This window comes from Aythya fuligula, chromosome 5 (genome assembly GCF_009819795.1).
Source record: "Aythya fuligula isolate bAytFul2 chromosome 5, bAytFul2.pri, whole genome shotgun sequence".
In the NCBI taxonomy this organism is placed as follows: domain Eukaryota; kingdom Metazoa; phylum Chordata; class Aves; order Anseriformes; family Anatidae; genus Aythya; species Aythya fuligula.
Window position 1 is genome coordinate 22,253,362 of NC_045563.1, and position 14,564 is coordinate 22,267,925.

Genomic DNA, 14,564 nt, shown 5'->3' on the forward strand with positions numbered 1-14,564 from the left:
TGATGAGAAGCCTCGTAAGGGAGAGGCAGGTAAGAGACATGGAAGGGAGGCTGGGTACATAGATTACTCTAGGGAATCTAACCAGTTGTCCAGTTGATGAAAAAAGCAAATAGATTAGCATGAAAATAGAGGCTACTGCTTTATTACTTCACACTGAATTTCTTACTGTTATAATGCTGTTCCATTATCTACTTTTGGAGTGTCTGACTGTTTCACCTTTGGAGAGCCTCACTGTCCCTGGGTGCGCGGATCTATAACCTCCAGAAGTTCACTTGCTTGGCATAAATAATAGCATTTCTTTTTCATGTGAGAAAGAATAATATTATCCAGACATGTCAAAGTTTATTACCTAAACATCAGGTTTGTTAAATGAATGTCAGTCATTAAAGAATGCTGTACCACACCAAGGACATGCATTTTTATCACTCAACCCATGAGGTCAATAGAGCTCTTGATAAGGATATCTTATTTCTTACAGAAAGGAAGAAAATATCAGAAAAAAAAAAAAAAAAGATATGTTGAAGTGGGCACTGAGCAACAAGACACCTACCATTAAAATAAAATCTAGTTCATTATTTTTTATGACTTTTATTATGTTTACTGGAGGGTGCAGCCCAACTGAACTCATTAATTTAGCAATTATACGGAAAAAGAAAAAAGGGCCTTAGGCTTTGACTTGCATCCAAACTGCCTCAAATGACAGACACTACTTCTGTATACCAGCTTTTAAAGGGTGAGTAGGAAGTACGGAAGCCAGTAAATTCGCAGAAGAACATCTACCAACACAGAGGGAAGGGACTTCATTTAGTGGCTTTTCTGCTTTAGCAGCCTTAAAAACAATTGAGATGAGAATATCACATATTTATTCTGTAAGGATATGTTTATTTTATGAAATTCTCTCATGCCCCTTGTTAGTAAATTCTCCAAAGTACTGAAAACACAATTTATTCCATTCTTCTTCCTGGATTTCTTTTACTAACCTTTGCTATTTCCTTACTTCTCCCTCTCCTTTTCCTTATTATCCCTCTCCATTCTACAGCATTAGAAATAGACCGCCCATCAGATACATGCCAGGTCTGGGAAAAGTTCTTAAGGCAATACCATTATCACCAATTAGAAAACTTTAGGCCCACAATTTTCATCTATGACTCATGAATATTTCACGCAAGTATCTTGACAAAAGGCCAAATTGTCTTGGTTGGCAGGGAAAGTCGATGGGCATTGGGTGCACAAACACAAGCTGTGAAAATAAAAAGGAATAATTTGGCATCTGTTGCATATATTAGGAAGTGTTTGGAGCAGCACTCTCTGGCAGGGACTTCCAAACCTGCCATGCAGTGACGCACATTTGTGCAGTGAAATGGTTGAAATGTACACTGACTTTAAGGAATGAGTCTGGTGAATATGAAACAGCTTCTGCACCTCCCAGTGTTGCTGCCCAGAATTAATACTGCATTTACTATCCAAGCTTAAGACTCCTTGGAATCATCCTAGCAGAGGCTTCTGCATGTTATCTTGAGGATGCAAGCTCTCATGTTCTAAGAAGACTTTTGATGGCATAGTTAGTGCCATTGTAAGCCATTGACTATCCTCAAGAGTCATCTGCTTGAGAATCAAATGGAAGAAGAGAATGGGAAGATGTTCCAAGACTAGGAAACTCAGCATGCCATGACTAAATGAGCTGCTTACTGGGAGACTGTTTTATCACCCACTGACACCACTGCCATTACTGAAGTACAGATTTTATTCAGGGTCTTTAGCAGAGGGACCATTTGACATCTGCATCCCACTTGTGAGATAACATATTACAGTCAGATACTGACTCAGAGCAGAAACAGCCACCCTATGACATTCAGGCAAGGAAATGACACTGGTAGGTGCTGGAAAAGAAGTAGCGTACTGGCAATTTACTTACTCTGGGGATGATTCCGGGGTTAAATTGGACATCTCCTCTGGTGTAGGTACTGCCCATGCATGCACAGCCAAAGAGAGGGAGGGAGAAAAGAAATCGAATCAGTACACCTTCCTTTTTCTGCTATTATAAAAATGAAAGACTTCTGACACCGTACCCTCTTTCATCTGCCCATTGACTGCAGATTAGTTCTGACATTTGAACATCGGTCATGTGTCCCTAGATCACTGTATATAAACAGGTGATGCATTTCAACCTACCCTTCCTTAAATCACTAGAAAATCTTGTGTTGGCTTCAATGGTTTCTGGTCCTGACCCAAACACTGTGCCAATCTGATTGCCTTACAACTTGTTTACTACTATTTCATGAGCCAATTCTCACACTTTATGTAATGGGCATTATCCAAAGTCTCTTTCAGTCACTGAAAATATCAGGAATCCCTGTGGAATTTTCTAACACGAAGTAGAAGTACAAGTCTGCCACACCAGGCCATTTGGATGCAGCTCAGTCACTGCTGCAACTCTCAGCGGTTCTCTGGCCAACTCTGAGACAATGTCCCTGACCATCACAGTCCAAAACCTAACTCTTCCACAGCTGTAATCCTCCTTTCTGAGAGGATCCTGTAAAAGCACAGGGCATTGGGATAGCTGCTGCTGCTATCTGAGGATAATACATGTGACTTCAGGTGCTCTTTGCCTGAATATGAAAAGCCACTTGGAGCTTGAAGAAGACAATTTTGCACATCTCAACACTCTAGAGACACTGAAAACTGAAACATGCCAGCAGAAATGAAAACACTGTTTTTGTATTAGGGCAATTTTTACACCAATTATCAAAGGAGGTATAAAAAGCACTAACCAACATCAAAGAAGCTGCACCTCAGAAAGACAATTTCAGCCTGTTGCCACTGGCCATCTTTTTGCAGCATAAGGCTCAGCCTGTGGCTGCAGAGAGGCAGCAGAGTACAGCCATAGGGGAAATATCAGAGCTCTAGGTTTGCTGGCAAAATAAGTGGTGAGCTGAAGATAAAATTTTCTTGTGTCCTAAGAACCAAGACAGGGATAGTAGGATCTGTACTGCTAGAGCGTGAAGAGGGCTCAGGAGATGCTGTTGGAGCAGGTGCAGTGGATTTACAGAGCCTGCTGACACACGCCTTGGGCTAGGGCTGCCTGACACTACCGCTCTCGATACCAATATTCAGTCCTTGCTACATTAAACTTGCAGAGCCACAGAGAGGCATCAAATTGCTACTGAATGGCTGCCCAAACCAGAACCACCCTGGTACATCAGGGCAGAGTACTCACCTTGCAATTTCCGGCGATGAAAGCGAGGAGACCCCAGGAAACTATTCTTGATTGAGTTGAGTCGTGTCCTCCATGGCATTCCTCCAATGCTGGGGCTGGATGGTGGTGTTGGGTTGGGTGTGCCTGCTGGGCTCTCCTTTGGCGTATGGACAGGTGTCCCCTTGGGGGTAGGGAGGGGACTTCCCCTTGGAGAGGGGTGAGGGGTGACCTGTATGATGGGGATAGATTTGGTGCTTGGGTCAGTACTAGAAGGGAGTAACCTAACAGGAGACATAGGGTTGGTCTGCAATTTAGGAACAGCCAGCTGCGGGTTAAAGCCGGCAGCAGGCGTGCGACCCTGAGCATTCTGCACAGGGGTGTTCTGGGAAGAGGGGGTGCTGGCATTGCTGGAAGGGAGTGGGTTGGATTTAGTTGACTGGAGTGGTTTTTCGGCCAATTTGCTCTTGGATGGCAAAGTCTGCGTCTTTGGGTTGGGCTGAAGTGCTGGCTTTGGTTGGAGTACATGTCCAGGCCTGGAGGCGTTCCTACAAGCATCAGGGTCCAAGGAGACTTGGGGTCGGGGAGAGAAAGGGAGGTCGGAGGTCTGAGGGGGGATGAAGAACTTTCTGATAGGCTACGAGACAGACGCAGAGTGTCCATGCACATCAAAAACAGTGAAATACGCATAGAGCGGGCGAGCAGAGAAAGGAAAGTCAGAAAAAAATCCATCCGAGTCACAAAGATGCATCATGTCACAAGGAGACACAAGAGATGGAGGTGAAGGGGTAGTGGGGGGGAGGGATTTTGCAAAGAAACAAAAACGAACAAACAAAAAAACAAAAAAAAAAGACATGCAGTTAGCTGGGAACACAGCATAATCAACAACAGCAGCAGCGGCAGCAGCAAGAACAACAGTGTCATAACAGGCTTCATCTTATTAACCAACCACGTGTCAGCAAAGGAAAACAATGGAAAGAAAAGTAAAACAAAGGAAAAGTAAAATAAATAAATAATAATAATAATGAAAGAAATTAACCAAGAAAAAAAAAAAAAAGAAGAGAGAAATGCCATCTCTCTGGGATTGTTCTGATTGCCCTGCAGTGAGAGAAGCACAATGCCGTAGGGAGGTGAGGAAAGGGAAGAAGAACCACTCAAGCCACAGACAAATTGAGATGTGCCAAGAATGGGACCGCCTCTTTCAGCTCAAAGTGCCCACGTGCAAACCCAGTGGAGAGATGAAACTCAAAACAGGTGTGTGATACACACGGAGTGGTAGGCGATAAACACAGGTTACTGCACACACAGGTCAGAACCTCTGTCCCTCCTCTTTACCCCTGACTCTGGCTTAATGCACACATCAGATGTAGCCACCCTTGCAGAAAGAGGTGGGAAAGGGAGAGCGATGCCCTGCTGGCATCCACCCTCCTCCCCTGGATGGTTAAACCGCTCAGCGTCTGCTCGGGGACTTCGGAGAATGCAACACCCAGAGGAAAACATGACCTCAGGTTGGTGTTTAATTTGTGAACAGCTATAGCAAGAATTTCAGAGACGGCTGGAAAATTAATTTATCTGGGAAGAGATGGTATTTCCCATCAGACTTTATGCTTCTCCTGCAACATCCCTCATGCCATCGGAGGACAGCTTAGTAATCAGGATTTTTGTCATAAAGTCACAGCAATATTTGATGTTAAGTCCCAATTCTGTGAAGGGGTACGGGGAACCACTGTTTGTAAGATATAGTTTAAAACAGAAAAAGACAATCGCAGTTCATAATCCACCAGTGAGTTATCAAAAATGGGATTATGAATGCTTTTTTTCCCCAAATAATAACATTTATACATGTTACAAGTGTTTTGGGAAAACCATTCCTGTGGAGTCAGCAAACAGCAATACACAGAGTTGGGAGGACAGAAGCCTTTTTGAAGGATAGTGGGAAGTAAAAGTCACTTTGAAAACAAAAAGAATGTCCTTAAAAATATTGCTGTAAACATCTTAGATTACAAATACTAGCAGAGTTGTAATAACAGATTACTGCTCCAGCTCTTTAGCTTTGGTCTGCATTCACTTTCTGATTTTTATAAATTATTAACTATTATAAATTATTTATCACCTTTTATTATTATTATCCATTCTGAATGGATAGAAGCTCTAGCTAGGCACTGTCCAGACATGCCGTGTAAAGGTAATCTTGCCTCAATTGTCAGGTAAGCAAACTCACTAGTAAGTTTACTTTCTGGGTTTAATGGATTAACATAATGCTGCCATATTTAGAAAATGCAGAGATGTATTTAAAGCAATGTTTAAAATGGTTTGCATTAAAGTTTGCTAATGACTTTGAAGAGCTTAGGGTTTGGTCACTTAAAAGAGAATCACTAAATCAAAATATTTTTATTATTATTAGAATTGTAAAGATAAAACCAAGCCTCCCATTTTGGTCAGTTCTGATTACCAATGAGAAAGGAAGGGGAAAAGATAAGGGAAGTGGTTAATTTAGGGAAGTCGCTATCAGCATCTGACTATTAACCATTTGCAAATGACTCCAGCAGATATACGTCAAAGACTGTTGATCGCAAATGTTTCCTTGCAATTTTTATATCATATGAGTATGATGGTTTGAGAAACAAATTTGAAAGATACAAAGTCGAATTAATCTCCAACTTAATTCATTATGAATCTCTAGGGCGTCCTTAATTATCACATTTCTAGTAACATAACAAAGAACAAGATTAGGTCTGTCTTTCAGCTGGTGCAATGGGGAACTCCATTAGCAAGTTCTTCTGAGATTTAACAACTCTTAGTTGCTGTTGGATTCAATTGCTCATAGAACTTCACCTAAGCAGTGCATACAGTCAAATGTGTATTTGCTTTTTAAAGTATATTCTCTTTCAATAATCTAAGGTGCTATTCGAAGCATAGGTATGGACTTAAAAAGAAATAAATGATTTTTATTCCAGCATTACCTTTTAAGCTACAAACGTGACCTGTCTTAAAATGGTTATGATCTGCTGAAAATGCCATCTGGCTGCTAAATCCCTTTGAAGACTATTTAATCAACTGCCTATTAAGTAGTAATGTTAAGATACAGCAACTATGGAACAGATCTTGTCATCTTTATTCTTTGAGGTAGACCTACTGAGATGTCAGAAACTGATCCCAAGAGATCAATTAATGAGATCAAGTCTAAGGTTCACAGCTCTGGATGCTTATTTTGTGCAGAAAACTGGTTTTGTTTGTTTTCAGTACATTCTGCAGAAGCATGAGTTCTCAGACATCTGCTTCATTCCACTGCCATCCAGGAGGCCCCAGTGCAGAAACAAGGAAGGAAAGGAAATGGATCTTCACTGGTTCCTGGCATGTTAAAGGCGCAGGGGGAACTGCAAACATTTAGCTAGTTGCAAAATAGAGTAACAATTGATAGGAACCCAGAATGTTTCAGAAAAAAGTTCAGTCAAGCAAGGAGTTGGAAGCCTTATTAGCCTGCAAACTTACACTTGACCGTGTATTCATGTGAAAGAATTACACGCATTACTGGGGAATTACGATTTAAAATATTTGGAATACCAATGGTATCTTCATATAGATAAGAGAAGATCCATAGGTATATCCATACCCTAACACATGAAATATATTTGTGTCCAATGGGGGATGGCACCTTCTCAGGAATTCCTGAAAAGTATGTGGAAAGCTCTGGGTCAGACATTGAGGTACCATGGATTGTGATAGCCCTATAGACTTTATGGTAAGCTCCAGCCTTTTTGTTAGGACTAAAGTCCTGAAGTGACTAAGTCAGCCTTGCCAGACACTAAGAATACTGAAGAAGTTATCAAGGTAGAGGCAGGCCTCTGTCACTGCACTTAGTAACAAATACCTTTGCAACAGATAGACTATCAACTATGTTTGATCAGCTGAGTATCAGTAGCTGGTTGACTCCAATTGAGTAAGGACCTGTGGACATACCTCATTTATAGTGTTTGAGTGTTCTCATCTTAATTAGCCAACTTCTTACTTTCCCTTTAAATTTGCTGTTCCTCAAATCCATAAAACTTATTTTGTCTTACTTTCTAATCCAAGCTACTCTGGAAAACTGAATGGAGTTGATTGTAGCCAGCATGGCTTGCTGCTCTACTGTGACTTGATTGAAAGTGGCTGTGAAACAATTCCTGATATATGGTCTGAAACCATGCTGTCTACAGACTTCAGCTGGATATGGCAGTGTTTAGTCATAGCAATGTTATTCAATGCGCTTATGAGATTGAAAAAGGACAGGGGCACAGTGAGATCCCTGAAGTACCTCTAGCAGTGCAGGGAAAACAGGTGATAAATTATCTGCTTGGATTTGTAAATAACATTTCCCTCAACACCCATGAAAATTTACAAGCTGCCAAGGAAAAACAAAACATCCCAGCTAAGAGCCACAGCTCTGCAGCAACAGATGTCGAAAAGCATCAAGCATGTGTGAGTGAATTGGACCAACAGATCTTGAAGCAGCACCACTTACCCTTGGACTGCTGAGAGGACTGGTGGAGAGGCCAGATGATGCTCCGCTGATTGACCGAGACCTGAATGGACACAATAAGGAAAAAGGCCCTCAGAAAACTTAGACGAGTAATAACCCTGAACACCAGCCACCGCAGGCACAGGCATGAAGTGAGGAGAAGGAGGGAGGCTGTCACTGGAAAAGCACATGACTCTTTCCTCTCACTACTGTCGCATTTTGCAGTTGTCCTGCCCTCAAAGCAAAACTCTCCGAAATGCTGCTTGTTCAAGGAGGATACTGTAATCCCTTTTCACTGAGGGAGTTGCTACCTTCTTGGCCTTCAAGCACATGGGAACTACCACATCTGACCTGTGCAAGCTGAACTGCTGAATCTAAAAAGGACTGTCAAGATTCATGCTGGTGCTGAGGATTCTCTTCTGTGCAGTGCTGGTGGACACAGCATGAGATGTTCTCTGTCACAAGCAACACAGAAAGCCACTGTGTGTATAAGGCACAAGGGTGGGGGATTCCTTGAGATACTAAGGAAAAAATCAAATCTCCATGACCAAGATACATGATCATTTCCTGTGCAATAACTTCCCACTGAACTCAAAGCTCACACTGGCCTTTCCAGCTTCTCACTGCTGGACTTCACAGCTCTGCTCTCCACTAAGATTTCCTGGTGTTGCATTAAACAAGCCAGGTCTTCTCTGTGGATAACTAGTTCTGCTGTTGTTGATGACTACACTAATAACAGGATAACAGCCCAGGTGCCCTCAAAAAGAGGCCAGTTAACAAAGAATAAACTGTCCTACTTGCTGACAAGGTAACCTGTACTGTAATGCTCTTATGCTCTCCCACGAAGGCCACCTATGAAAAATGTCAGCTGTGGACAACAAAACATATGAATGTGCTATGCTGAACATGCTGAAAGGGCACAAGCCAAATACACAAACATTTCAGCAGAACAACTTTCCAGGAGGTAGGCTGCCCATTACAAAAAAAAGCACCCTCTGATTGACTGTAAATGAGTGAGCCCCAGAGGCAGCTGCTTTCTGTCCTTTTTTTTTTTGTCCAAGACAATTGTCAGGAAGACTGAAATATCTTACAGGAGAGGACTTGGCTAAGAACCTAGCTGGCCAACCATCACTATGAAATATGTCAATTCAGCAAAACTACCAATGTTTCATCTATACTAAGAGCAGTGAAAGCAATTACGTGCCTTCAGGTAACAAATATAACCAGTTGAAATCCTGTAGATGCTTGGAAAACACAGTGCATGTGTGGATGTGTATTCATGTGTGTCTGTGCATGTGTGTACACATACATTTATTTATAATGGACACAGGTCAGACAGTATCAATTTATACATGACAAGATATAAATAAATTTAGACCATGAACTGCCTCTATTTACTAAACTTTTAAACCTGGTAATAGAATAATAAAATAATTTTTAAAAAGTTTCTAAAATGTTCTCCCAGATGTATCCTCCTAAGTAAATTTGAGTAGCAGCATTATTAAAAAGTAAGTAAAACTGCATAAGAGGAGACATTTCCAAGGAAACAGTAAGTAAAACTGAACACAATGGTAGGTCCTATTCTCTCTGTATCCTCTGGAGAAACCATATACTGATGGCTTTTCTTCTATCTTATTTCAGTTTGTCCATCACAGTTAAGTAAAACCCAGAAGACCTGGCATGTCTTTTTGCCAGATGAAATCTAAATTTGTGCCACGAAAATCTGGGGCACTCATTCTATGCAGAAACTCCCCCCATGTACCCTGCTGCTGTCTGCCCATCACAGTACAGCAGACAAATACTACAAGCTCAGTCTTGGCATTCTTTTGCACTTGATTAAATCTGAATTTGCACCATCATCATCTGGGGCAGTGATAAAGATTTAAGGAAAGTAACTTTCAGGGGAAAACTGTCTGTTCCACTTTTGAGAGGCTATTTTATGTGCCTCTCCCATAACTGAGGTAGCTGAGTGCAATGCAAGTGTGTTGTGTATATAAGAACTCCATTTAGTTTAAATCTTCCTTGTATGAGTCATCAGGAAAAGCTTCTTCCAAACCATAAGTTACAAAAGGAGCCTAAAAATTACCTTGCACAAGATTTGGGAAGTATATAGGTGCCCGGAGATGCAGTAAAATACCTACTTAGGCATTTAAGTTCCACTAGGAGATGTTCCCACCAACACTTAATTATGGTGGGAAGGTCCTCTCTGACACTCACCTGAATTCCAGGATACTTGATTAAAAGTTCCAATCTGCTATTTTCTCTTTGCAATCAGATGAGTTTCCAACAGTCCTGAATTCTCCCCTCCCAGCCCCACTGCCTCCTATTTTTTTTTTTTTTACAAAAACGATCACACACATGGAGGGCAAAACAAGGCAGCCGCCCCTCCCAGCACCCAGTTCCTTATTGGAAACAATATTTGAAAAAGAGTTGCTGTGTACTGTGTTTTCATCCAGCCTAGGAGCCTGAGGTAGGGGACAGAAGAGAGAGTTAGTGTGAAATCCTCCTGGAAATGCATTCAGTATCCACATGATTGCTATCGAACAAGCTTTATTTCTGTTGCTGATTTACATGCAAAATACGTAAGAAGTAGGTCTCATAGCAAATCTTAGTTTGTCCACACTGGAAATCGTATAGAGGAGCAGCGGAAAGAGTTTAAAGAATCATGGGTTAATTTTAAGTGGGCGAAAAGAGAGTTGTACATTTTCAAAACTTTTCCCCTTTATGAGAGCATGCTGGTATGGAATATGACAGCCAGACTGAGGAGTTCTTCCCTGCATCTTCTTCAATTTCATAAATCCCCCAGAATTTACCTTTATAAACGTGACACACTTTCCAATCTGGCTATAAAAACTCTGAACAGTAGCAGGTTCTATACTCCAGTACAAAAATGCTAACAAGCAAAAATGAGAGATTTTTCCTCCCAATAAGATCATCTTAGCTGGAAATGCTGGAAAAAAAAAAAAAAAAAGCAAACACATGCACTGCTCCTGTATCTCAGAGTCAGGTGGACAGAACTGGGACAGGGCCAAAAGAAAGTAATGAACAATGTAGTGTTATGCTGAAATGTTGTGATGAAAGAACAGAGAGAATTCAAATCTGTACCCCTCTCACCAGAAAATGAAAGTTCGAAGCCCTACAGGCAGCACATTAGCATGGCAGACCCTGGATGATCTTACGTGTGGAAAAAGGAGAAAAATATGAAATCATCTTACATTTAAGGCTATGAACAGAGTTTATTTAGTGGGAAATATCTATTAGTGAATAACCTCCAAGGAGTCTCTATAGGCATTAAATGTCATTGGAAGTATTAAATCTGTAATTATTCCAGTAACTTAATACTACATGCAACAAACTAGGTAACTGTGAGTGTTGTGTGTGACTCAGTTTGCTCTGTATTTTGCTTTGCTGTATGCTTGGGCATTAACCCAATGGAAGACACCAAAAAAAAGGGTGAAAAAACAAGCAGAAAAGTTAATGCAGTTGCTCAGAGAAAGAGCATTCCCTCAAACACAATTGCCAGATTTAGGGATGTAGGAAGAGACTCAAGTCCCATTCAAGGTGATATAATTGCTTTGCCAAGCATGGAGGGAAAAAAAATAAATCAGTCTTTAGGGATCTAGTCCCAAGTTCTAGGAAGGAGAAGCTGTAAAGGGGGCTCTAAGCATAAGGTGGGCACTGAAATCATTGCAGGCTATTCCTCCCACCTCAAAGACTCAAACAATAAGCAGGAGACATCTGAGCTATGAAAGAGAGAGGCCAAGCACTGAAAAGAAATGTGCATGTGCGGGCTGCAGTTTGTATATTTTATGACTTTATTCATTAATCAGTGTATTTGATAATTCAGTTAAAAGGTCCTTTGTTTTAAAGTGAGTTTTTACTCATTTTAGTCAGCTGCTGCCAAAGGGGAAGCCATGCAAGGCTCAATTTGTGTTAGACCAGTTGATCTCTTACTGGTGAAACTGAGGAGCTGGAATGCAGTTTGTAGACGGTTTAAGAGAAGTGCTGAGTTTCTTACGGGCTCTAAGAGGTGAAGGGCCAAAGCCTGACACTGCTGAGGTGTAGGCAGAGAGAGACACATGAAAGAAAAGAGCAGCTGACCTGGGAACTGTAGTACACATATTGCACACACAGAGCACTTCTATATGGCCCTTCATCCAGATAAATTTTCAAGTGCTTTAAACAGTGCATCAGCTACTACACACCAGTATGATATGACTTGCAGTCAGCATTAAACATTTGGGTCAGATTTGGCATCTGTTTCCTCTTTGAATAAGCATCTCAAAGAAAATTTTCCTGCAGTCAGAGGAGAGTTTGGTACCTTGCCTCAGTCCCAGCAGAACTTGCTTTCATAGCACAGCTTTACTACAATGCTGAATAAAGCCTTTTAGCTGGTCAAGCGGGAGCCATGCTTTTAAGAAGGGGAGCCTGCGGCATGCATGCAGCGTGCAAAAATGCATCTGACTTGTGTCCCTGGGTGAAATGCTTTACAAATTTTGAATTGGTTTGATTCTGTGGGTAGTTTTGAAAGGCAGAGCCAAAATATCCAGCCAATTTTTGTTTGCTGAAAGCATAAATTGGGTGGCATTTGATACTCCTCTTTGCTTGCTCACTCAAGTAAAAATAAAAAATCATAAACTATAGTTCAGGGTATGAAACCGTTGCTGAATTAGTAAGCAATGGTGAGCATTCAGGCACTGTGTATTACAGAGTTTCATTGCCTTTGCTCTCCAGTGTCCAAAAGATAAAACTTGTGCTTCCTTGCTCCCTGAAGTTGATCTAGGGAATAAGAATAGACTCCCTCTAATGCTACTCTGTTTCACAGTCCCAACTGTGCAAATAATACCAACCTTAACATCTCTTACTGGGAATACTTATGTCTAAGTCAGAAGGTCTACTCAAGGTAATAACCATTTAGAAGATGAAGCTTTTGCAAAAAGTACATGGAAAGGACTGTGGGTGTTGATAACACACCTCTTCTTCCTTCCAGTGCACACAGAAGGTGATGTTAAACAGCACCACCTCACTTAATTGGCCAGTTATACTGAACTATAACCATTTATAAATGGCTAAAAAAGAATTAACAAATAGTAAAGCATGTTACAAACATGAGAAGTAAATGTTACTGGTGCTCTTTAGCCTTCTCAGTTTGTACCTTCTCGTAAGCTTTTACTGTAGTCTAGTGATCTATTACAATATTTTTATTAAATCATTTATTAATAAATATTATCCTTCTGTTAAGTATTTGTAAATGGAACCTTAATTCGAAGTGTGACTGCATTCCTAATAGTACCTATATCCTCTTTATTGAAAATAAAGAGCTTTGAAGATGTAACAGTCTCTAGAGCCATCTGTTCACCTCTTACAAAAACCTACACTAAAAGGAGAGGAAATACCCAGCATTTTTTTAATAACTCAGATGGGACCCAGCTTCATCTTTAAAAAAAAAAAAAAAAAGAAAAAAGGATAAATTAGGATCAAAATTAACTGGAAGGTACCAAACAGATACAAAAAGAGCTAAATGGAGAAGGGGAGTTCATTCTCAGGTGTTCTGGTACCTGCACAGTGTCTGAGATTAGTTCTGTGTGCCCACAGACATTGAAACAGACAGACAGAGAACAAAAAAGAACCCCAAATTAAATTATATGGAGTGTGACTCCAACATAAAAGCACACAAACAGGCACAAAAGCACCAAAAATGCTTCTTCCCACATCTCTCTGCCTCTCCCTGCTGTAAAGCCTCATTCCCTGACATATATCCACCTGGATTGTGTTTGTAAAATGCAAATGAAAAGTTTCTCTACAAGATACAACAGGTCCCGCAACAGGAATAATCCAAAACCAGAGCTTACCCCAATGGATCAGCACTCGCCATCCTCGGAAAGGGAAAATGAAGAGAGAGGGAAGAGAGAAAGAAAAAGAGAGAGAGAGAGGGATGTGGAGGCAGGTAGAGAAAAGAGTAGGAAAAGCAGAGTGAAATACTGTTCGGAGAACTGCATGGTCATAATTATTGCCACAGGTACCTATGTCTTCAGAGACCAGGAACACTAGGGGGACAGTTTCATTTACTAGAAAGTAACTTTTGTCCTGCTCACAATATTGCAGACACGTCCAACTTTGGCACTGGGGAATATGGAGAGGGACATACGAAGGCTGTAAAAAAAAATTCCCAGCCAAATCCCAATGAGAGCAGTCAGCAGAGCAATGGGGTTCAGACTTCATGCTGCATTTCTTTTCTGACTTTGACATAAAGCACAGTCATACCAGACTGTTATAAAGGAAATTGTTCTTTTTGTCCCCATTTTGCTCAGTGTAGTGTCCCTCTGTCCCCCAAGCTGGCCTGGTAAGAAGTATTTTTTTTTGCCATGAATGAACTGTGAAACATATTGGTTATTAAAGCATGCATTTCTGAGCCAGCTTGGGAGCCCAGGGTACAAGATTGTAGCTCAAGCTGTGAATCTGCTTTGATACTGGCTTATTAGTCATGATGGTCTTATAGTCAGGAATTCAGATCAGCTAGAACACACCAGCTCAGCAACCCGGCACTTATCTCTGTGGATGCCATCTTGTGCTCCAGGATCTCATTTTTCATTTAAAATAAATTCAGTCTCTGGGTCTTAAAGGTTGCAAGGAAAATCTTTCAAATGTGAATGCAGAATAAATCAATGCTGTGCTGAAAAGAGTCTGAAACGGCAGCTCTAAAAGCAGAATGAATCTCTGACGTTGACTTTGATGCCTACGGACAATCAAAAACTTCAATATTCTTTATTTTTTGATGGTAATCAAAGCACTCATGGTGGAAAAGAATAGTCAGGATATTGAGTTTTTAGGGGTGCAAGTAAGCAAACTCAGAAAAGTGTCACCACTTTTTCA

The 14,564-nt window shown here is 41.0% G+C and overlaps 1 protein-coding gene across 8 annotated transcripts in view; it reads right to left on the minus strand.

Moving 5' to 3' along the window:
• The window catches only part of BRSK2 (BR serine/threonine kinase 2), a 299,566-nt gene that overhangs the window by 29,442 nt on the left and 255,560 nt on the right, over nt 1–14,564 (minus strand). For 5 of the 8 annotated variants that reach the window (XM_032189203.1, XM_032189202.1, XM_032189195.1 and 2 more), the window contains exons 14-17: nt 13,544–13,567; nt 7,695–7,755; nt 3,218–3,425; nt 1,916–1,964 (exon numbers count right to left, since the gene is read on the minus strand). In XM_032189203.1, the coding sequence (XP_032045094.1) occupies nt 1,916–1,964; nt 3,218–3,425; nt 7,695–7,755; nt 13,544–13,567 (342 nt within the window). The remainder of the gene's footprint in view (nt 1–1,915; nt 1,965–3,217; nt 3,426–7,694; nt 7,756–13,543; nt 13,568–14,564) is intronic. The other 3 variants (XM_032189197.1, XM_032189201.1, XM_032189200.1) reach the window with 1 other exon arrangement.